Source organism: Bos taurus, chromosome 27 (assembly GCF_002263795.3).
Source record: "Bos taurus isolate L1 Dominette 01449 registration number 42190680 breed Hereford chromosome 27, ARS-UCD2.0, whole genome shotgun sequence".
In the NCBI taxonomy this organism is placed as follows: domain Eukaryota; kingdom Metazoa; phylum Chordata; class Mammalia; order Artiodactyla; family Bovidae; genus Bos; species Bos taurus.
Genome location: NC_037354.1, coordinates 26,747,279 through 26,771,133, shown reverse-complemented (window position 1 = coordinate 26,771,133; position 23,855 = coordinate 26,747,279). Strand labels below are relative to the sequence as shown.

The 23,855-nt window shown below is 36.8% G+C and overlaps 2 protein-coding genes across 4 annotated transcripts in view; one reads left to right on the top strand and one right to left on the bottom strand.

Annotated features, from left to right (window-relative positions):
* GTF2E2 (general transcription factor IIE subunit 2) overlaps positions 1-23,855 on the top strand; it is an 80,316-nt gene that overhangs the window by 12,393 nt on the left and 44,068 nt on the right. For both annotated transcript variants that reach the window (NM_001046065.2, XM_024986232.2), the window contains 1 exon segment: positions 11,006-11,097. In NM_001046065.2, the coding sequence (NP_001039530.1) occupies positions 11,006-11,097 (92 nt within the window).
* Positions 1,563-8,521, bottom strand: SMIM18 (small integral membrane protein 18). Of its 2 annotated transcripts, XM_003587960.6 has the most exons (4): positions 8,424-8,498; positions 6,327-6,522; positions 2,550-2,628; positions 1,563-2,099 (listed from the first exon to the last, which is right to left on the bottom strand). In XM_003587960.6, exon 4 carries the CDS (start codon positions 2,060-2,062, stop codon positions 1,766-1,768), a length of 297 nt encoding a protein of 98 aa, XP_003588008.1. In that variant the 5' UTR covers positions 2,063-2,099; positions 2,550-2,628; positions 6,327-6,522; positions 8,424-8,498; the 3' UTR covers positions 1,563-1,765. The 2 variants fall into 2 exon arrangements, with proteins under 2 accessions (XP_003588008.1, XP_005226100.1); XM_005226043.5 differs by lacking the exon at positions 6,327-6,522 and having other exon boundaries at positions 8,424-8,521.

Below are 23,855 nucleotides of genomic sequence, written 5' to 3'. Positions count from 1 at the left end.
AAATTACAGAGTAAGGTAGGGAAAAGATAGTGTTCATGATCAAAAAGTCTGGTTATTAAAGGACCTGTATGCTTCCCATCTATGGCATGGACCCCAAGTTTTTCAATTTATGAAAATGTGGTTTTAACAATTGCTCAGAATTGCTCCTGGTTACCAAAATATTTTGTATATCTAAGTTTCAGAAGTCCTTTGAAAGTTGATTATGTGATTTGTGTTAGTTTCTAATGTTAGGAGAAAAATATAGAAAAATAAATACTCTAGGTACTTCCCTGGTGGTCTGGTGGTTAAGACTTGACCTTCCAGTGCAGGGGTGGGTGCAGGTTCGATCCCTGGTTGGGGAGCTAAGATCCTACATGCCTAGTGGCCCAAAACATAAACAGAAACGATATTGTAACAAATTCAATAAAGACTTGAAAATAAATAAATACTCTGGATAAGCGATTTCAGACTGCCATGTAGGGCTCTTTAAATTGAAAACGATATTTATTTTTCACTTCACATATCAAATTTTTTCTGTTTTGCCATAATTTTCAGTAGCTTCTTACTCTATTAAGTTGATGTGACGCATTTAGTGACAGGCTGTTGCTTCCATTTTTGTTGTTTTGAATAATGCTATTGTAAACATCTTTGTATCTTGAGTTTTTTTCTTTTGAACTAATTTCTCAGAATAAATTTCCAGAGGTGATGTTTCTGGCTTAAGGGCAGTTGTAGGGGTTAAAACCATACTTTGGTTTGCTCATGGCTTGTAGCGAAATAGTATCAGGGTTATAAAATTTAATACTATACAGCCTTTGGCATTTCAATAAATAAAACTGCCATATTAACAAGTGTTAAGTGGTCCTATCTTTTGACATTTTTAGCAGTTTTTTTGCATTGGGTATCTTAGTTCTTGAGAGTGTGAGTATGAGAGGCATAATGAAAGGACAAGCTTAAGACGTGAGATTAGGAGGTGTGCTAGTGAGTTTCAGTTTGAAAATAGCTTGTCTTAGATCATGAATTTCTTACTAAAGAGTAAGTTGGTTTTATGAAATGTGTATGCAAGTGTCCTTGTGACCTTGCTGAGTATTTTGAGTCTTTCACACTAATTCTACATAAAACTTAAGTCTTTAAAACTCTGAAAGTTGTCTGTAACTAACTAGAAAATACTGCTGCTTAATAAGTAGGGTCTTACATGTATGTGGAAGTATTTTACTTTGGACCTAGATAAGCATTTTAAGTAGTGTTTTAATTACCAAAACACAATAACGACAGTACCGTTTTTTAGTCCACATGGTTTGTTTAGGTGTAAGTCGTTTTGGGATCATTAGCCTTTCTTTTGTTTTTCAGTTTACCTCTTAATGCTTCTTAGAATTGAATTCTAAGAATCTAATCCAGTTTTTGAAGTGTCATTTTAGTTTATTTTTAAAAATCTATTTATTTGGCTGCACTGTGCGGCTTGTGGGTTCTTAGTTCCCCAGCCAGAGATTGAACCCAGGCTCACGGTGGTGAAAGCGTCCAGTCCTAACCACTGGCCTATCAGGGAATTCCCTGAAGTGTCATTTTAAAACAGGTTGGTCAATTACTCACATTTGTCAAAGTTTTATTGTATATTTAATGAAGTGGATACAGACACAAAAAGTGCATATTTAGCTTGTTTTTCCCTTCTAGTAGAAATCTTTTAATTATTCATAGTCGATATTATAACAGCTGGTCTCAGAAATTTTTCTTTTTTTTTCTCAGTAGTTGAAGACTGTTTTCAGAGCTTTTGTTCATTCTGTGTAGAGTACTAGACCACTTCAGTTTCACGTTTTCTGATGTTGTCCATCATACTTCTAATAGGGTTTGGTTCGTTTTTCAAGTCTTTTACGGTTTTGTTTTTCACACAGCAGCAGCAATCAAGCACTTCATAAAGAAAAGCCAGCACCACTAAAGAAACCACTGTAAATATAAATAAAAGCAGAATGACAAAGCAGGCAGTGTTCCAGTTATCATGAAAAGGGTAGATTTTTTGAACTTGAAAACCAAGGTACTGATAAACAGAGGTAGTGGTTTCATTCCAGAGGCTGGAGCTCAGTGAGGCCATTCTTAGAGATTCTGCTTCTTATATCGCTCCTTTTAATCTATAGAAGGTAGAAAATGAATATATGTAACCAGACTCAACGAATTTGTCAGTTAAAATCTCAGTTCTAAGATTTGTTAGTCAGTTTATATAGACTGCATGAATCTTCCTTATTTTCTGTCAGAATTAATACCAAAATGGTGTTCTTGAATTTTTCTATATTTCTGTTTATAGAGTATAAAATTCTATAAACCATACCATGTTTTTTTTTAAATATATATCACTTGTTAGACAAGTGTTTATCTTCAAGATTCATATATAGAAATCAACTGCTAATGGAGGGAGAAAAAAGGCAGCCGAATTGGTTTAAAATTTGACTAAAGCGGAAGTCACAGAACTGTTACCTAAAAGAAAAAAAAAAAAAGCAAAACCAAAACTTAGCATTTTAGAGTTGTGTTCTTCAAACTGCCCCCAGAAAAGCTTTTCTCACACCTTTGTAGATCCTTCTCACCTTCCTGGTTCAGTGTATTCTGTCTTAGTTCCACGCCTTTAAACTTCTGAGACAGGTGATGTAAATCAGGAAATAATGGCTGAGTGAAAAATAATAGAGAAAGAAAAGCCAAATAATGAGTTTTCAGAATAAGGGTAATATAATTTTAGATTAAAGTTGCCTATGAAGAGACCTTAATCTTAGGATTTTTTTTTTTTATATATATATATATATTTATATATATACATGCATATGATAGTCTTAAATGTTTCATAATTCTTAAATGGCCTATGGACAGGAATAGTTAAGGAAAAAAAACAGGCAGATTCAGCATTCCACAGGTATGTATTGCTAAATTTGTATTCCATTTCACAAAATTAGCCAGGGAATTAAAGTTTCACTATTCTTGCATTGAGCTTTGCTCCTGTTGACCTGATACTGGTTGGGCCTTAAGTGGGACCATAAGGATTGAAGATTTGATAGTATTAAAAATAAAAAATGACTTTTTATTATCTTAATCTTCAAAGATAATCTTTTTAAGCTTTTTGAAAGAAGTTCTAAAATACATAAATACTAAGAAACTTTGAAATGAGAGGAAAAAACCCCAGAGTCCCACTTCCCTAATTCAGTGACTGTTGTCAGATTGTATGCTTTCTTTTAGGAAAGAAATGAATTATTTAGTGTGGGTTTTTTTTTTTGCTACATATTGTAAGTAGACTTTTATTCTTGTAAATAAGTGTTTATTGATTACCTGCTGTGTAGTAAATACTTTTCTAAGTGCTAGAAATAACTTGTGTGTGAGTATGTTTCATTTATAGACAATTTCAAGGTAGTGTGAAAGTGTATGATAAATACCCCCATACTTATAATGCAGCTTCATTTCTCAACTCTTGGCCAGTCTATACCTCTGCCCACTTCCATCCCATGGAATATTTTGAGGCAGATTCCAGACTTCATATCACTTCATCTAGGAATATTTCAGTATGTATATCTTTAGAGGTGAGGACTCTGTTTTTAAATATAACTGCAGTATCATTTTCAAAAAAGATTAAAGCTTAAACCCCTTGCTCCCTCAAATGTAACAGTTTAATTCCTTAGATTTCTCTGTTTTCCTTATAACTTTAAAACTTTGCTGTTAATAAACTAATATTTTCTAAGCTTTTTTTTTTTCTTTTCTTTTTTAAATCTGATTTGCTTGGCAAGTCGTTTCATCTCTGGATGGACTTGGTTCCTTCCTTTCTTCTTTCATGTATTTGAAGGTTAAATTGATGATCTGAGGGCAAAAGTAAAGGTTCAAGTTCATTTCTTCTTGTTGGATTTAAGAATCCTTCCGTTTTGTGATGCTTGGTGACCTTTCATCTTGAAATGAGAGACAGGAGGCTAATGGACAGTAATTGAATCAATTGCTTATGGGAGATACAAAAATACACTGTCTGGCCCATGGGTATCTGATAACTTACAGTTTTGTGGTGGTTACTGTTTAGTCCCTTAGTTGTGTTCTACTCTTTGATTTGTTACCCCTATTCTTTGCGACTGTAGCCTGCCTAGGCTCCTCTGTCCAGTGGGATTTCAGACTATGTCAGGAGACCCAGCCTTTCAAAGTTACTTTTCTATCTTTTGGTTTTTTCTTTTCCAAGTACACCCTAGGAGAAGGCAGGGTTTCTGCATTGCACAGCTCCAGGGAGTATCAGTCACGTCCTGTGTGTGGCGGGTGCCTTTCAGATAGAATACAGTGTACGCTGGGGTTGTGCAGTGTGAAGGTCCTGATAGCCTACCCTTCCTCCTCTGCATGGTCACTGCCTCTGATCTTAGCACCTTTTACACAAATAGTCAAGTAACCTATAGAAGCTAACTCAGAGACAAAAGTTACCTCCTTTTGACCCAGCCTTGCTGATAGAGTAGTGTCATGTATGCGTGTGCACAAATGCCTGAGTAATGAAAAAAAAATCCTTTTGAATTTTTAGTACTGCTAAAATGCAGATATTCCTTGGAGGGGTAACACAGATTGTTAGTTATTTTTGCTTCAGTATGAATGAGTTTTAGGTTCTTTTTGAAAAGCAGAGCGAATAGAGGAGAGGGAGAGGAAGAAGATGAAGGCCTTGGGGAAATCGGGGTAAGGGTGTCTTATGTGGATGCGTAGAAACAGGGAGAATTGCCTGAGCCCGATCTAGTAATTTTACCTTGGCCCGCCTAGGCCTCTCCAGCACAGAGAAAAGTATTCCGTAGGCCTTTCAGGTTGTGATTCCTTTATAAAATTTGGAAATTTCGTTTGAAATGTCTAAATCTGACATGAGAACTGACTGCAGGGAGAATCACGGCAGGGGAGGGAGGAAGGAGCAGAGTGAGGCAGTTTCCTCGTTTTACCTCTCAGATTTAACCTATCCTGATCATTAACTTAAACTTCTGTTTTTCATGACTGATTTCAGAAACGTTATCCTAGCAATTTTAAATTAAAAAATATCATTTATAATCTTATCTCCCTAACATATCAAACTTTTAATTTTTTTTTTTCCTCCTAGAAATTGGCTGTGTAAAATGTATAAGTCATGCCTGGTTGAAATTATGCTGAATTTACTCCTTTGTATTTTAATTTATTTTGAGTAACTCTTCTAAAATTTGTGGATAGAGAGGGGAGAAATTATAGAGACTTAATAATTAGGTTATTATTTCAAAATGAAATTTTAGAATGATTAGAAAGTTGGCTTAAGGAACTTTGTATTCTGTTTATTTTTGAGGTACAAGTGAACTGCTTAAAAATTTTTCGGGTCCCCTTCTCCCTTTAAAAAAGAAAAAAAGAGAGCGGGAGGGAGGGAAAGAGATGGAATGGGAGAGATAAGGAGAGGAGAGAAGGGGGCAGAGAGACACACACGACATTCACTTACTTGAGGCTGACTTGTACCTGTCGTTAAACTGTTCTACTGGTTACATTAATACAGTATAGTCACACAATCGAATGTTATGTGTGAATGCGCAACTGTAGTGACCCAGAAAGATCTTTAGGATATGTTGTTAACTGAACAAAGTGCAGGCCAGTATGTGGAGGAAAAAGGGAAATAATATGTATTTTTAGTTACTTGTATCTGCACAGGAATCTTGGGGATATACACAAATTAATAACAGTGATTACTTGTGGGGTTGGTTGGAGAGTAGAGTCAGGTGATAGGGATGTGTGTGAAACTTGTCAAGGTGTACCTTGTTATAATCTTTTGGTTTTTGAACCATTTGAATTTAGTTATTCAAAGCTAAAAGTACTCCTTGCCTTTGGCTTTTAACAGTTTATTGTGTTTAGATTACTTCTAAAACAGAATCAGTGACTGATTAGATTGCATACTTTATCCACATGCAAACATGCTTATAATAATTATTCTTGGAATGGTGACTATGGATAGACGTGTATGCCACCTCCAAGGGTACCTGTAAGTTTTTTGCCATGTATCTAAGCAGTTTCCAGAGTACATACATAGCAGGTTTATGTTGTGAATGATGACAGTTTGCCATATGTGAATGTGTTGATTAACTGATGAGCAGCTCAGAACATTCACCCTTTAGTTAGCTTCTGGGCATAACCTGGAAAAAGTAAACCCTGTAATATAGATTTATTTTCCACCTTACATGTAATGTGGTTTATTCTTTCATAGTACACTAAAACTCTAATAATTTTGTGTGTTTAGGTTAAAATCTAAATTGTTGATGAATTAGACATAATTAGATATGTATGCAGAGGGGCTTCCCAGGTGATACTAGTGGTAAAGAACCTGCCTGCCAATACAGGAGACATGAGAGACATGGATTTGATACCTGGGTTGAGAAAATCCCCTGGAGGAGGGCATAGCAGTCCACTTCAGTATTCTTGCCGGGAAAATCTCACGGACAGAGCCGCCTGGTGGGCTACAGTCCATAGGGTCGCATGGAGTCGGAGACGACTGAAGCGACTTAGCACGCACGCGGGTATGTAGAAAGTCATTTACCGATAGGATTTTCTTGTATTGTGATACTGTTTTTGAAATTAAAATGTTAATTTATATGAAGCAAATGCTGTAAACATGCCTTAGAGAAAGTGAGAGAGAACAGTCAAAGGTGGGAACAGTCTGTTATACATATATATATATATACACAATTATATAGATAATTTTTAGTTTTTTAAAATATAAATTCCCTTCACCTAGTTTTCCTCCCATTTTAAGGCCCTAGTGAGATATTTATGGGTATAGGACTTAGAACTGTTCTGGAGCCCTTGAATTGCCAGATCGAAATAAAGTTAGGCTTTTATTCTATTTATGGAAAAGCCCTTGAATTGAATTTTCTGGTGCCTTTAAAAGCATATCCCTTTGAAATATGATCGATTAATCATAATAGCTTTACATATAGACTAGCTCACCCAACTCTGGAGCTGTCTGGGGTAGGCCATGTATCTAGTTAGCTGGGTGAAATGGCAGTGAGCCTCCATCCGTATAACTACAGACAGTTACCAGCAAGATGTAGGCTGATTGTAGCGTTAAGACAGTTTGGGAGGCAGGAGTTTATGTCTGAAGTTTGAGTTACGAGTTAACTGTTCTATTTGACAGTTATTTTTATTTGATCTGAGACTGTTTTTGAGCTCTCTTACTTTGGGTAGCAAGCAAGAATATTTCCTAAGCAATTAACCACATTGTACTGAGTCTGGAGAAATCTTCTTTCAGCAACCTTTGGGTTTGTAGGGGATACTTTTCTCATGCTGGCAGAACACTGATTATTATAGAAGGAATAAAAATTATGAAAAAAAAAAAACTTTCAAGTTCAAAATAGATTTACCAGCAAAGAAAAGGGCAAAAGTTGACTCTTTAGGTCAGTATATATAGGTAATATTTTAGAACTCTAGCATTTACTAAATAGTTAAATTTTCATGCTTGAATATTTCAAATTCATATAGGATTTGAAATTTGGTCAGCAAGTTGATAGTAATTCTGAGTAGATATGAATGATGGCTCTGAGCTATGAAACTAATCTTATTACCTCAAAAGGTACCCTCCTCCCTCCCTTAACCAATTCTTCTTAGGACATATTTTCATTTTAAAATGTAGTTTCTCAAAAAGACTTACTGTGTATTTATTTTTGAAGATTAGTTTAAGAATAACTCTAACATTATATTGAAATACTGTGATAAATACATATTTCTGTGGCATCTAAAAATTAAACATTAGATTTTTATTTAATAATAGCATGACTTATACGCTACAGTAATACAGACTTTAAAATTTGACTGTAGGAAATTATTTTAATTAAAATGTATGAAAGTCTAAAGCTCTAGCTCTGAAAATCATCTCATTGCTTACAGTATAATGCAACCTAGTAAATGGTACTTTTGTGGTCTTTTTATTTTTATATAAAAATCACAGTGTGATTATTGGCCTTCTCTGCATGTACACTTAAATAAAACAATTTTGAATATATTCTCATATTTTCTAAAATATAACAAACTTTAATATAAATGCTTTAAATTTGTATGTATAATCAGAAAGCTTTAGTCCTGGATTTGCTTTTAGTCTAGATTCTTCTTTAAGAAAAATCCTTTGTTAAGACAGAGCAAACTGCTGAAATGAAATAGCTCAGAGAAAATTAAATTTGCAAGTAATCTCTTAATATCAAATGCATATGGCTTACTCTAAGGTCTGGATATAGATCAGGTTCATAGAAAATGTCCTGAATTTTCCATTAAGGCACAGATGGTAAGGGTGCTTGTCAAATAGCAAAGGCAGTCTTCATATTTTCATAATAAAATCCTACCAGACAATGAAAAGAATAGAGGTTTTTTGGTCTTCAGTAGGAACAAAGCTTTCTGCTTGGGCTTTATGGTAAAATATTTATATTGTATGATAAGAACATGTATTATTAAATGAAAAGATCTCAGAAACCTACCTCTCGTCTGAAAGGCTGCAGTTGAAGCGATGGTATCGTCTGTTTGTAGTGCAGTCCAGTGCACAGCTAAGATGGAGCTGCGCTTCTATTGGCTGAACCACAGGGCAGCTGACAGTTTCCTCTATGTTCATTTGCATTAAGTCCTGCCACCCTGAGTAAATCATTCATAAACTTGACTAGAGCGGACTGGGTTCTCAACTGTCACCCCCTCTTTAGGCCTAATTTTTTTGTTGTTTTTAAGCTAAATTGCTGCGTAAGAATTTGTGAGTTAGTAACAAATTGATGATTCCTTAGTGTTTAGCTGTAGAATTTCTGATCCTTCAGTGATTATTTAAGTGCTCAGGCTAGAAGCTAATCTCAAGAGAGGCAGTAACCTGGGAAACCAGCAGTCCAGGTTCTCCAGTGTGGTGTTTCCTCCACAAATTGTGCATAGACTCTCATAAATGATATTCTCTTTTCTCTTCTTTCAACTTGCCATTTATATGAACCTGACTCTTGGAAGTGATTATTTCCATGTGGTAGTTTGCTTTGTATGAAATTCCAAGGGAGAAGAAAAAGAAAAAAGGTTTTTGTCTCTACTAATTGGGAGAGGGTTAACTTTGGTAGGTACATCAGCGATACTAAAAAAAATCGTCTGTGAAAGTTAAATTGCAAAAGAACCCTCAGTTGGATGTTTATAGAGATAGAATGATGTTTTTATTGTGGTTTATTAGAGTTGTGGTCTAAGTGTAACGGTCAAGGTTTTTATTTGTGAGAGTGGCTATTAGAACAGCAGCCGATTGGGTTAGTGCTTGCTGTGTAGACTTCTTTTTTAAAATTTTGAATAAGTCACATTTGTTTCTAAGACCAGTAGAGGAGTATGTGGAAATAATCTTATTACGTTCATTTGTTCAGTCTGCTAATATTTATTACACTGGAGACCTTGTGGTAAACAAAACTGTATATGCTTCACGATTGCTTATTACCTGCATGGTGCTTATCCTTAGCATATTGTCCTTAGCTATTATTCATAGTCTTCCCAGTTGTTTATTTAGTATTATAGGATGACTGTATTACTTTAATAAGAATTCACTAAATATGTATTTATGAATTCCTGTATTCTGAAAAAATATCCAGTTGGAAATGGAATAATTGTGTTAAATGCTAACTAATGATTCTTATACCAGGCACATCACAGTTTACCACTGGATTGGAATCTTTAGTCTGCCACTTATTAGTCTGTTTTCTTATGTTTAAAATGAGACAGTAGAAACCTCTTAAATAGGATTTCTGGGAGGGATTAAATGAGAAAACCATTTTAGCATGATTATTGGCAGTAGTCAGTGTTCAGTGAAGGTTAGTTGCTGTTGTTGGTTATGAGTGTCCTGAACACCTTGGGAAAATGAACTACATAGGAAGTAATTCATAATTGAAATAGCAAATGTGAAGGCACACCTGTAAGGCATTCTTAATGTTATTTCAGAAAACATAAAGTAGACTTTAATGTGTCAATTAAGTTTCATTAAAGTTGTAGCAGTTATTCTTGAAGGAAAATTGCATATGAGGTTTCATTTTAGTCTAAAAAAATGATACTCAATAAAGCCTTTTCACTAACTAATCTCAGAGGAATATTATGCTGCCTTCTAGAAGCTGTTCTTTTGGATCTCTGACAGTTGTTCCATTTGACTTGCGGTTATTCTAATGCATTCTTTTGTTTAAATTATTATTACCAAACTGGTGCCAGAAATTGACTCTCTCCGCTTTTATTTAACCTCTTCCATTGTGGATCAGCCACATGGGAACTTCATAGCATGTGATCTGATTCCTTGCTAATAGAATGTGTACTTCTAAAATGTCTTCCTAGTATTTACAGTGAATTTTTCACTCTTGCTACCTATGATCTATAGAATGCATTTGTGATGCAATGGTAGCATTCGGATTTCTGCCTGTAAATATGCAACAGAATGGTATATGTTCTGAACCAAATGATCTATGTAAATTGCTCCTTATATCATGCTGCCATCATTTTAAAGTCTGCATGTTTATACAGTGGTACTGCTTACATTTTTTATTCCAATATATCTCTGAAGTTGACTTTAAAATAGTTATGGGATCATACTTTTTATTAATTCCCATTGATCAATACCTATTTGTTTTATTTTGATAAGCAGAAATTGATGTAATTGGTGATAAATTGAACTTTTTATCCCGTAGTAATCTACTCACTTCTCATGGTTTTAAGGTTGTTAGAAAAGCACTATGGATCAGATTGTGATTTGTATTGTCCTCTTGTTTAAAAAACCTTACTTTTAATTTTGGAGGAAATCTAGTCAGACTTAAGGAAGGAGTGAGATAAAGGTACTTATAAAAGAAATATATTTTAATGCTTTTGGAGTATTTGTACTTTGTTTCCATCCTCAGAAAATAGTTACTACACATGCAAAGATTTTGAATTTGTCACCAAAATTTCATAGGGTGGAGTTTTCTAGATAGAAGAACTCAATAAATATTTTACCAGATTTAAAATCATTTTAGCTGCTTAAAAGTAGATAATCACATCTAATATGAAAATGTTGTAATTGTTTTTTGAACTTCATTTTCAGATCATAGCAATGGATCATTTAATTTGAAAGCTCTATCAGGAAGCTCTGGATATAAGTTTGGCGTTCTGGCTAAGATTGTGAATTACATGAAGGTAAGTACTTTTCTGAACTAACAAAAATTCTTTTGGTTTTGCTCGGAAGAGGGGGATTGGAATTTTCAGAAGTAAATTTGTATATACATGTCAAAATTTATCAACTTGTATGTTTCAATATGTGGTTTTTGTATGCCTATTATACCTCAGCAAAACTAAAAAAATATTTAACGCTTCAAGCTTTTTACGTTATAGCAAGTTAGCTTTGCAGTGAGTCATCTAAGTATATTTTATTTACATTGCAGAGCGGTAGTTGAAGTACACAGTGTGAGCCCACCATTTCACTTAATAAAATTGTGCTCACGCAGTAGAGATAGCCACCTCTTAATTAGTCAATACCTGTTGGCAAAACCAATGAAAAAATGTGAATGATTTACAGGATCTTCCACTGATGGTGAGAAGTGAAAAACACTGTACAGTTCAGGGAGATGGTAGTGGTGGCTTTTCTACATCTTGGAGGGGGAAAATCAAGATTTACGGAGGGTCTTAGAAAAGCTTTGACTTCAAAAGGATTAGAATTTAATGTTTGATGGGAGATTTAGTATTTTTTGAAGTAGATTTTGAAGTTTTAATGATACAACATTTTGGCTTTACTAAAAATTCTGAACCTGAACTTACTGTATCAAAGTGAAATTTCATTTAGCTAAAATGGTTAAGTGATTTCAGATTTAACCTCTTTGTCTGCCAAACTCATATTCTGTTTAGTTACTACTTGCACCTCTTGAAAAATGTCATGGAAAATACTACCGATATTTTTGTTGTTATTTAATGTTTTAGCTGTTTGTTCTTTAGTATATAAATCAGATTTATGTGAAGGCTTTTCTTTCGTAATTTAAGAGAACTTGGTATCTGTCTGGCTACATCTGAAATCTGTGGTTTGTATTTGATTTTTGGTAGAAATCTGTAATTTCCCATTATTGAGTAATATACTCTCATAATTAATATTCATTAATTCCATCCATCCATTCCCCCACATGGTAAATAATTATTAAAACCTACTGTATCCTGTTAGGGGCAGCAGAGAATAAGGTGGTTAGGTAGCATTACCAGCTCTGAGAACATGAATCTGAGCAAACTCCAGGAGCTACTAGAGGACAGAAAAGCCTGCTGTGCTGCAGTCCCTGAGGTCACAGAGTTGCACATGACTCTGCCGCTGAACAATACTGTATGCTAATTATGCACGAATAGTATGAATGCCCAGACGAATATATGCCCTTGAGGCTATCAGCCTTTTGAGGGAGACTGACATTTAAATCTCATGTTTTCGGTATCCTGCTAAAACAGTTTTCATTTTATAGCTTTGTTAATCTAGAACAGCGATCTTAAAATTTTTACTCAAATGTTCCCTGAAACAGTTTTGAAAAACTGTGTGTTCCTTTGCACATATTTGAATTGATAAGTATAATTTTTCAGCAGAATTTTTGTTTAAATGAAATACAGTCGACCCACTCCAGTGTTCTTGCCTGATAGAAAGAGTCGGACACGACTAAGTGACTGACTTTTCACTTTCACAATTTATATTAGTTTCAGGTGTGTGACAGTGATTCGGATGGGTTTCCCATCATAGGGTACTTACTGTAAGATACTGAGTAAAGTGCCCTGTGCTGTACAGTAGGTCCTTGTTGTTTATCTGTTGTGTATATGATAGTGTGTATCTGTTGACCCCAAACTCCTGTTACTCCCTGCCCACCTCCCCGCTGCCCACTGTGTTCCGCTTTGGCAACCGTAAGTTTGTTTTCTGTGTCTCAGTCTATTTCTGTTTTAACAAAAGTGTACATAGTGACACAGGGTGAAATTGCTGGCATATTTCAATATTTTAAATAAAATATAGCACTCTTAAATTTATCTTAGGGACTCTAAATGCCATTTTTTTAAAATATAAAAACAAACTTGAGTGGTTGGAAATTTTAATTATTTTCCCTTTCAGCTTGTATGGTAGTTCTGTTACTCCTGCCAAATTTTATGCAAGTTTTACATATTTTAGTGTTCAGGAATCTTCTGTTGATCATCTGTCAAACTCCTTTGTCACGGCCCTATGTATATGCAATAAGGGATGTTTTCCCTATGACCATAAGACGTAGATATTTTCTGGTTTGAGTTATAATTATTCTTACCACATAGTTGCTTGGAATAACATAAATACATAAAAATTTTGATTAAAATGCACTTTGTATATAATAATTATACAACAGAAATCCATTTTTAATGAAATAAATGGAGCTGTCTTTCTCCAGTGGTTCTTGTATCTGGAAATAATATTTATTAATAGAATGAAATAGGATTTGACATCAATTTCTGGTCTTATTTTGAGATTTTGTAGTGCTGAAAAATAAAAATGTTGATATAAATATGTTCATTCTAATAGACATTTTGTGGTAGAAAACCTTCCAAGCTGTGTGCCAAAAATCACATAGTGACTTATCATCAAGCATTTCTCAGTTGACAGTTCTATTAATAATTAGGTCCTCCTTCAGTTTTGTTGAATGCAGAAGAATGGGAATCACCTAATTAGCCAAATAATTTGTTACCTTGTCCTTAACCATTTGTTTAGTTCTACGATGTATGTCAAAAAAGTTTTACCAAGACTCAGTAAATAAGTAATTATATCTGTTTCCTCCTCTTCTCTGTTTAGGCACTTTTGTTAATCTCATATATTCAGAAGCAGTTGAAAAATAAAAATATTAGTTTCAACAGTTTTGCCAATGCAATTTTTAATGAAATATTTTTATGTTTATAAATATATCTTTGCCAAAGCTGTCATGTTGAAGGTATAGCATATTCAATTTCTGGAAATTTTTTCTTGGTTAATAAAACTAGTTTCCACTGTCGGGCCAACTGTATATATCAAACTTATTTTTTATCATTAAATATCTTTTACTGTTGTTTTATTCAGTTGCTCAGTCGCCCAGCACTGTGTGACCCCATGGGCTGTAGCACGCCAGGCTTCCCTGTCCTTGTCTATCTCCCGGAGCTTGCTCAAACTCATGTCCATTGAGTCAGTGATGACATCCAACGATTTCATCCTCTGTCACCCCCTTCTCCTCTTGCTTTGTCTTTACTAGCTTTAGGGTTTCTCCAGTGAGTCGGCTGTTTGCATCAGGTGGCCAAAGTATTGGAGCTTCAGCTTCAGCGTCCATCCTTCCAATGAATATTCAGTGTTGATTTCCTTTAGAATTGACTGATTTGATCTTGCTGACCAAAGAACTCTCAAGAGTCTTCTCCAGTGCCACAGTTCGAAAGCATCGGTTCTTTGGTGCTCAGCCTTCTTTATGGTCCAACTCTCATATCTCTACATGCCTACTGGAAAAACCATAGCTTTGACAACTTTGACTCTGTGTACCTTTGTCGGCAAATCACTGCAGAGAAGGACTGCAGCCATGAAATTAAATGCACCTTTAATCCATTGTCTAGGTTTGTCATAGCTTTTTTTCCAAGGAGCAAACGTCTTTTAATTCCATGGCTGCAGTCACCATCTGCAGTGATTTTGAAGCCTAAGAAAATAAAGTCTGTCACTATTTCCATTTTCACCCCCATCTGTTTGGCATGAAGTGATGGGACTGGATGCCATGATCTTACTTTTTTGAATGTTGAGTTTTAAGCCAGGTTTTTCACTCTCTTCTTTCACCTTCATCAAGAGGCCCTTTAGTTTCTCTTCACTTTCTGCCATAAGAGTGGTGTCATCTGCATATCTAAGGTTATTGATATTTCTCCCAGCAATCTTGATTCCAGCTTGTGCTCCATCCAGCCCAGCATTTTGCATGATGTACACAGCATATAAGTTAAATAAACAGGATGACAGTATACAGCCTTGACATGTCCCTTTCCTAATTTGGAACCAGTCTGTTCCATGTCCAGTTCTAGCTGTTGTTTCTTGACCTGCATACAGATTTCTCAGGAGGCAGATAAAGTGGTCTGGTATTCCATCTCTTTCAGAATTTTCCACAGTTTGTTGTATTCACACAGACAAAGGCTTTAGCATAGTTAATGAAGCAGAAGTAGATGTTTTTCTGGAACTCTTGCTTTTTCTGTGATCCAGCAGATGCTGGCAATTTGATCTCTGGTTCTTCTGCCTTTTCTAAATCCAGCTTGTATATCTGGAAGTTCTTGGTTCATGTACTGTTGAAGTCTAGCTTGGACAGTTTTGAGCATTACTTTGCTAGCATGTGAAATGAACACAATTGTGTGATAGTTTGAACATTCTTTGGCATTGCTCTTCTTTGGAATTGGAATGAAAACTGACCTTTTCCAGTGCTGTGACCACTGTTTTCCAGATTTGCTGGCATATTGAGTGCAGTAGTTTAACAGCACCATCTTTTAGGATTTGAAATAGCTCAGCTGGAATTCCATCACCTACAGTAGCTTTGTTCATAGCAATGCTTCCTAAGGCCCACTTGACTTCACATTCCAGGATGTCTGGCTCTAGGTGAGTGACCACACCTTCGTGGTTATCTGGGTCATTAAGACCTTTTTTGTATAGTTCTTGTGTGTATTCTTACTATCTTAATATCTTTTGTTTCTGTTAGGTCCATACCGTTTCTGTCCTTTATTGTGCCCATCTTTGCATGAAATGTTCCCTTGGTATCTCTAATTTTCTTGAAGAGATCTCTAGTGTTTCCCATTATGTTGTTTTCCTCTTATTTCTTTGCATTGATCACTGAGAAAGGCTTTCTTATCTCTCCTTGCTATTCTTTGGAACTCTGCATTCAGATGGGTATAACTTTCCTTTTCTCCTTTGCCTTTCACTTCTGTTCATTTTTCAGCTGTTTGTAAGGACTCCTCAGACAACCTGCCTTTTGGCCTTTCTTTTTATTGGGGGTGGTTTTGATCACTGCCTCCTGTACAGTGTCACAAACCTAAGTCCATAGTTCTTCAGGTACTCTGTCAGATCTAATTCCTTGAATCTATTTGTCATTTCCACTGTATAGTCGTAAGGGATTTGAGTTAGTACATACCTGAATGGCTAGTGGTTTTCCCTACTTTCTTCAATTTGAGGCTGAATTTTGCAATGAGGAGCTGATGATCTGAGCCATAGTCAGCTCCAGGTATTGTTTTTGCTGACTGTATAGAGCTTCTCCATCTCTGACTGTAAAGAACATAATCAGTCGGATTTTGGTACTTACCCTTTGGTGATGTCCATGTGTCCATGAGTCATCTCTTGGGTTTTTGCTCCGACCAACATGTTCTCTTGACAAAACTCTGTTAGTCTTTGCCCTGCTTCATTTTTTACTCCGAGGCCAAACTTACCTGTTATCCAGGTATCTCTTGACTTCCTACTTCTGCTTTCCAGTTCCCTGTGATGCAAAGGACATCTTTTTTTTTGGTGTTAGTTCCAGAAGGTCTTGTAGGTCTTCATAGAGTCATTCAACTTCATTTTCTTTGGCATTAGTGGTTGGGGCATAGACTTGGATTACTGTGATAGTGAATGGTTTGCCTTGAAACGAGATCATGCTGTCGGTTTTGAGATTGCATCCAAATACTGCATTTCAGACCCTTTCATTGACTATGAGGGCTACACCATTTCTTCTAAGGGATTCTTGCCCAAGTAGTAGATATAATGGCCATCTAAATTAAATTCACCCATTCCCATCCATTTTAGTTCATTGATTCCTAAAATGTCCATGTTCACTCTTGTCATCTCCTGTTTGACCACAACCAAACCTTGGATATAGACTTAACATTGATTTACCTTGATTCATGGACCTAACATTCCAGTTTCCTATGCAATATTGTTCTTTATTGTATCGGAGTTTACTTTAACCACCAGACACATCCACAACTGTGTGTCATTTCCGCTTTGGCTCAGCCTCTTCATTCTTTCTGGAGCTATTTCTCTGCTCTTCTCCAGTAGCATATTGGTCACCTACTGAGCTGAGGGGTTCATCTTTCAGTGTCACAGCTTTTTCCCTTTTCATACAGTTCATGGGGTTCTCAAGGGAAGAATACTGAAGTGATTTGCCATTCCCTTCTCCAGTGAACCACGTTTTGTCAGAATTCTCCACCATGACCTGTCCATCTTGGGTGGCCGTATACGGCATGGCTTATAGTTTGATTAAGTTACACAGAGCTGTAACCCATGTGATCAGTTTGGCTAGTTTTCTGTGATTATGGTTTTTATTCTGTCTGCCCTCTAATGGATGAGGATAAGAGGCTTGTGCAAGCTTTCTGATGGAAAGGACTGACTGACTGTGGGGATAACTGGGTTTTGCTCTGGTGGACAAAGCCTTGGTCAGTATATCCTTAATTCAGTTTTCCGCTGATGGGTGGGGCTGTGTTCCCTCCCTCTAGTTTGGCCTGAGGCCTAATTATGGTAGGGGTAATGGCAGTATTGGTGACCTCTGACCTCTTCCAAAAAGACTTACACCAGCAAGTCAGTGTCCCTGACCCCACGGCAGGCCACTGTCAACCCATGCCTTCTCCAGAGACTCCCAAACACTCACAGCCAAGTCTGGCTCAGTCTCTTGTCGGGGTCACTGCTTCTTTCCCTGGTTCTGGTGCGGACAAGGTTTTGTTTGTGACTTCCAAGCATCTCTGGCGGGTATGAGGTATTTGATTTTAAATGCGATTGTGTCCCTCCTGCCGTCTTGCTGTGGCTGCTGCTTTGCCCTTGGACATAGTGTATCTTTTTTTGGTGGGTTCCAGCATTCTCCTCTTGAAGACTGTGCAGGAGCTAGTTGAGATTTTGGTGTTCTCCCGGGAGAAGATGAGCGCCATCTTCTAAGGTCTAATAATCTTATGATCTTTCACTATTAAGTTTGAATAAACAGATTAATATTTTAAGTAATAATCACTGAGGAATATAGTATGGAATGTATACTAACAGTTACTACTAAGGTAGTTGAGTTTTAAATTACATGCATAAGAAAGTAAATTTGTTCATTTTTATAATAATTAAAAAAAAATGTGGTTTGCCATCATGTTACATTGCATTGTGAAAAATGAAATAATCAAATGTTTATGAAGTAAGGGTGTGTTAAATCGTGTTACTCTTTTTCTAAGTGTGTGTGTTTGTATCTTCTAATCTCTAATATTCAGCCTTTAGTTATAAATAAAGGGGGACTGGTTCAGAAATAACTGTAAATTTTAGTTTGAGGTGATTAATGAAGGAGAAGGATACTTTTGCTGAAAACGAATTGGTTTTATAACTAGCTGTGACTTATTTTTTCAGTAGGAGGTAGAAATATTAAATATTTAAAAGATGTAATGAGAATTGACTAATTAGAATAAAAATTTTATGGTATAGTTTGAGTAGGTTTTAACTACCACATTGAATAATGTACACTCAAGATAAAACAGTTCATATGTGGTTTTTGTGCATTTTACGTAGCATAATTTGAACATTTTGGTAGTATCAGAAAATATTTGTTACGTTTAAAAGAATCAACCTCCTTTACTGATTTTTCTTCCGTTCTTCAAATGTGCTTTTCCTTCAAGCTATAAATGTTCAAGGAATGGATTTTGAGAATTACTGAGGAGATTATTTATCTGAAAATACTTGAAAAAAGTTTACTTTTATCATTAGCGGAGAAGGCAGTGGCACCCCACTCCACTACTCTTGCCTGGAAAATCCCATGGACAGAGGAGCCTGGTAGGCTGCAGTCCATGGGGCCGCTAGGAGTCTGACATGACTGAGCGACTTCACTTTCACTTTTCACTTTCATGCATTGGAGAAGGAAATGGCAACCCACTCCAGTGTTCTTGCCTGGAGAATCCCAGGGACAGGGGAGCCTGGTGGGCTGCCGTCTATGGGGTTGCACAGAGTCAGACACGACTGAAGCGACTTAGCAGTAGCAGCAGCAGTAGTAGTTTAACATTAGAGGTTTCTTATCAATGGTTCCTTTCCTTGGAGATTCTTCCCTAAAAGCAATGTGTTGTTGGACAATATGGCATGAACATGGGGTGTGTAGAGATGGAAGAGACAGAGTTATTGAAAGGTTTGGCTCTCAATTGCCCACAAACTGTAATTCATCAGAATTCAGAATTTAGAATGTCCTAGCAAGGGTCCTGTTTTTAACTCTCAGAAAAATATTTAGGACGGGAAGAAACCAGAAGCCGTCTCTATAGTGGATAGTTTATGATACTTCAGTTATCATTTATGAAGGCTTCCCCAAACAGCATTTTTTTTTTTTGACTTGAGTCCCTAGAGTTTAATTATACCTTCAGGCAATACATTATAAATTCTGGGTGGAGGTTAGAGTTATTACCTTTTTGTTTTCCTTTTTTTTTTTTTTTTCAGTAAAAAGAGGGTAGCTCTGTTTTGAAAGGGAAAGAGTACACATAAACAATGATCTGTAAACTCTGTTTTGAAAAGTCTTCACCCCTGAAGAGCTGACAAAGCCAAGAACTTAGCTGCTGCTGCTAAGTTGCTTCAGTCGTGTCCGACTTTGTGCGACCCCATAGATGGCAGCCCACCAGGCTCCCCCGTCCCTAGGATTCTCCAGGCAAGAACACTGGAGTGGGTTCCTTCTCCAGTGCAGGAAAGTGAAAAGTGAAAGTGAAGTTGCTTAGTCGTGTCAGACTCCTAGCAACCCCATGGACTGCAGCCCACCAGGCTCCTCCATCCATGGGATTTTCCAGGCAAGAGTACTGGAGTGGGGTGCCATTGCCTTCTCCATTTGACTATCATAGCCAATAATAATTGTTCATTTAAGTAGAGAATGCAGTTTCTTTGTATATATTTTGCTCTATTTATTAGCCTACTCTTTTCATGTGTGTGAGGTTCCTCCTTTCCAGAAAGGATATCAACTCTAATGCAAGTCGGTAGTGTAGGTAAACTTCAGTTTTTTCTTCAATTTTTAAAAATTAGTTTGTTTTTGGCTGTGCTGGGTCTTCGTTGCTGATGGGCTTTTCTCTAGTTGCGGTGAGTGGGGCTGCTCTCTAGTGGTGATGTGCAGGCTTCTCGCTGCAGTGACTCTCCTGTGGAGCGTGGGTTCTCGGATGCGAGGCCTTCAGTAGTTGTGGCTCCCAGGCTGTAGAGCACAGGCTCAGTAGTTGTGGCACTTAGTGCCACTGTAGAGCAACGGGCTTAGTTGCTCCCCAGCATGTGGGGTCCTCTCAGATCAGGGATCAAATCCGCTGAGCCACCAGGGAAGCTCCTTTAAATTTTTTTTTTTTTTACCTTACCCAGGTAGGCAGTTTACTTGTTCACAAATGAGCAGACGAGCCAGAGAAAGAAAGAGTCCTTCAGCCAGGCATACATCAATGAGAATAACAGCACGGTTCCTCCCAGACAGATCTTTGTTTCCAGATATAAAGACACCACCTAAATGTCCTTCTCTTTGCTTGTTCATGGTTGCTGTTTGCAATAGCAAAGTTTTTCTTGAAATTCACCATCATTTAAAAACTTTACAGATGTTACTTCATGACATTTCTTGGTGAAATCTGTTGGTTTGTCAGTCTAGATAGACAAGCTGTTGTTTCTCAGTTTATTAAATATGCCTCATCAGCATCATGTGATACGTCATCAGTTCGTTGACTTAAACTGTTTGATACTTTTCAGTTTCTCATAATACTCATTTTACTCACTGTCATTTGATATGATGGCGTTATTAGGGTTCCTGCTAGCAGTGGGATATCCCCTAAGCCCCCTTTTCTGGGTAATAAGTTTTACTGTAACTTGCTTCCTGAGCCTTTTCACTGAATGTAACTTTTTTAAACGGAACTTTTACTCTGTTTGGTTTGAGATTTCCAATAGCTATTTAAAATGGTAAGTACCTTGACTTTTCCAGTGCCTGTTACTTCTGCTTAAGTGTCTTTTCAGTTTTGCTGGAACCATTATAAGTTGTTTGCCATAGTGGTGAATAATGGAATAGGACCCTGTGGATTATCAGGCCATGTAAAATGCACTGGTTCCTAGCTCTCATTGTAAGAGTAGGCTCTTTTGGTATCTCTTGTTGCACTGGTGCAGTGAAATGGCTTAGCCGATTATAGTTCTACCAACCTAATGATCAGAGAGGCCTCCCTGCTGGCTCAGTAGTAAAGAGTCCACCTGCCAATGCAGAAGACACAGGTGCAATCCCTGGGTTGGGAGGATCCCCTTTAGAAGGAAATGGCACCCCACTCCAGTATTCTTACCTGGGAAATCCCATGGATAGAGGAGCTTGGTGTGCTGTGGTCCATGGGATCGCAAAGGGTTGAACACAACAGAGTGACTAAAGAACAACAACCTGATTAGGATTGTTCATGGGTTTAGGCTTAGAATCTTCTTCTATCACAGATCTCAGCTTCAGAAATCATCACAGTGAACTGTTGGACATGTTTATAAAACAGTCTCTAATAAAGGATAAAACAGCAAGTAATATACTAACTTTGCAAAAAATGTCTCAAAAAATATGAACAACTCACAGAAATTTACTTTTATTACTACATGGTCATGTTTTGCAACATTTACAACAGCAGGTCAGAAGGAGGCAGTTGAGTCCCAGTATGGAAGATTCCTTGTTTAGAATTTCCCCAAATTTCCTGTCACACAAGCAGAGCTGCTTTTTTGCTCCTGTAAGTCATTTTTCAAATCACAATTTCTTATGGTACACCTAGTGACATCTTACGGATCCTTAGATTTCTGTGCAACAATGATGGGGAAACCCTGTAATGGGCGTGTGTTTATGGAAACCACCATGCATGCTAAGTCTCATCAGTCATGTCCAACTCTTTGCAACCCCGTTGGACTGTAGCCCACCAGGCTCCTCTGTCCATGGGATTTTCCAGGCAAGAATACTAGAGTGGGTTGCCATGCCCTTCTCCAGGGGATCTTCCTGACCCAGGGATTGAACCTGTGTCTCCTGCAATGCAGGCAGATTCTTTACTACTGAGCCTCTGGGGAAGCCTGGTGAAAACCTCCATACTTATGGTGAAATAGTGCTTTTCCTCAGAAGTCATAAAAAGATATCTACTTGTCACTTCTCTACTATGCTGGAAGCCCTACCCAATGCAATAAAGCAAGAAAAAAGAAATGACAAATGTAAAAGTTGTAAAGGAAGAAGTAAAACTGTAGATGTGATTAAGTACATAGAAAAGCCAAGACAATTTGCCACCTGTTGGAATTAAATATGTTTAATAGGGTTGCTACATACAGAGTCAGTATTGCTAAAATCAGTCTCTACAAAGTAACAAGAAAAAAATTAGACAGTAAAATTACAAAGTGCAGTACACCAAAAATCATCTAATGACCAGGAAGAAATTGAACAAAGATGTGTAATACTCTTCACTGAAAACTGAAGTCTTTAGCTCTATAGTATTGAGTATTCTCTCTAGGTGCTCCCCGATTTTTCTTAGTTCTTGATCAAAGAGCAAGAAATAAAAGTAATTTTAAGTTTCTCAGATTTATATCTCTTTTTTTTTTTCTTTGCTGGTCACTCATATTTTCTTATATCTTTTCCCTTGACAGTTTGATAGCTGTGTTTTTTGGCTTCTCTGTTTACATAGTTTGAAAATGGTTAGGCTTTCATATATTGAGTATTCCATCTTTGTATTTTTCTAATTTTAAAAGTCCCACTTATTTTAAATATTAAAAAAAGTAATAACAGACATGGCTAGTGCTTTCTAATTTTTTCTTGAACTGTCTTCATTCATACTTGCTTCTGTTTCCAGATTAACTTAGCCTTTTGGTAATTTTATATAATATTATAATGGGGGAGAAGTTTTTAATGTGAAGAAAATTAGGAAAATATATGAAATTTGATAATTAGTGACAATGAAGAGTATGGCATAATTACTTTGAAGGACTTGATTTGGCTGTCCTTAGACAAGTGTTCTTGCCTGGAGAATCCCAGGGATGGGGGTGCCTTGTGGGCTGCCGTCTCTGGGGTCGCACAGAGTCAGACACGACTGAAGCGACTTAGCAGCAGCAGCAGCACCAGACAAGTAAAATTACCCTAAACTCCCTTATTCCTTCTCCTTTAGGCTAGGCTTTTCCAGGTCCGTATATCCAAAATATGTACAAATATATTACATATATCCAAAGTAAGCAAAGTACTAGTGCAAAATGCTGCACTGATCTCCACCTGTTTTATTTATTTATGGCTGTGCTGGGTCTTCATTCCTGTGCATGCGCTTCCTCTAGTTGCAATGAGTGGGGGCTACTCAGTAGCTGAGGTGCGAGGGTTTCTTGTTGAGGTGACTTCTCTTGTAGCAGAGTACAGGCTGTAGGTGCACGGGCTCAGTAGTTGTGGCACATGGGCTTAGTTGTTCCACAGTACATGGGGTCTTAGTTCCCTGACCAGGGGTCGAACCTGTGTCCCCTGCATTGGCAGGCAGATTTTAACTAGTAGGCCACCAGGGAAGTCCCAGTCTCTACCTGTTTTTGATTAGCCACCCCCAAATTAAATTTTTTATGGCCTACTCTTTTTATATGTGCTCATGTACTACTGCACAGATAAAGTGTGTATGTTTTAAACTTGCACAGAATTAAGAATTTTTAAAAGTTGAGATTAAAAAAATGAATGTTTTCTTAAAAGCTCTTTTGCTAAGTAAAGCAATATGTCATTCATCATGTCTGAAAATCTTGATTTAGCTTTTTCTGTAAAGTGACTTGTGTCTTAAAAATTAAGTTCAGTGTATTTGGATCCTGGGTTTTAATTTGCTTGCATAGCTATAAATACATAGATTTTTAAATCTGCAGGGAAGAAAGTCCTTATCTTAGTTTCTTATTGCTGCTGTAACAAATTACCACCAACGTGGTGGCTTAAAATAACACAAATTTGTTATCTTCCAGTTTTGTAGGTCCAAAGTCAGTCTCACTGGGCTGTAGCCAGGGTGGTTCC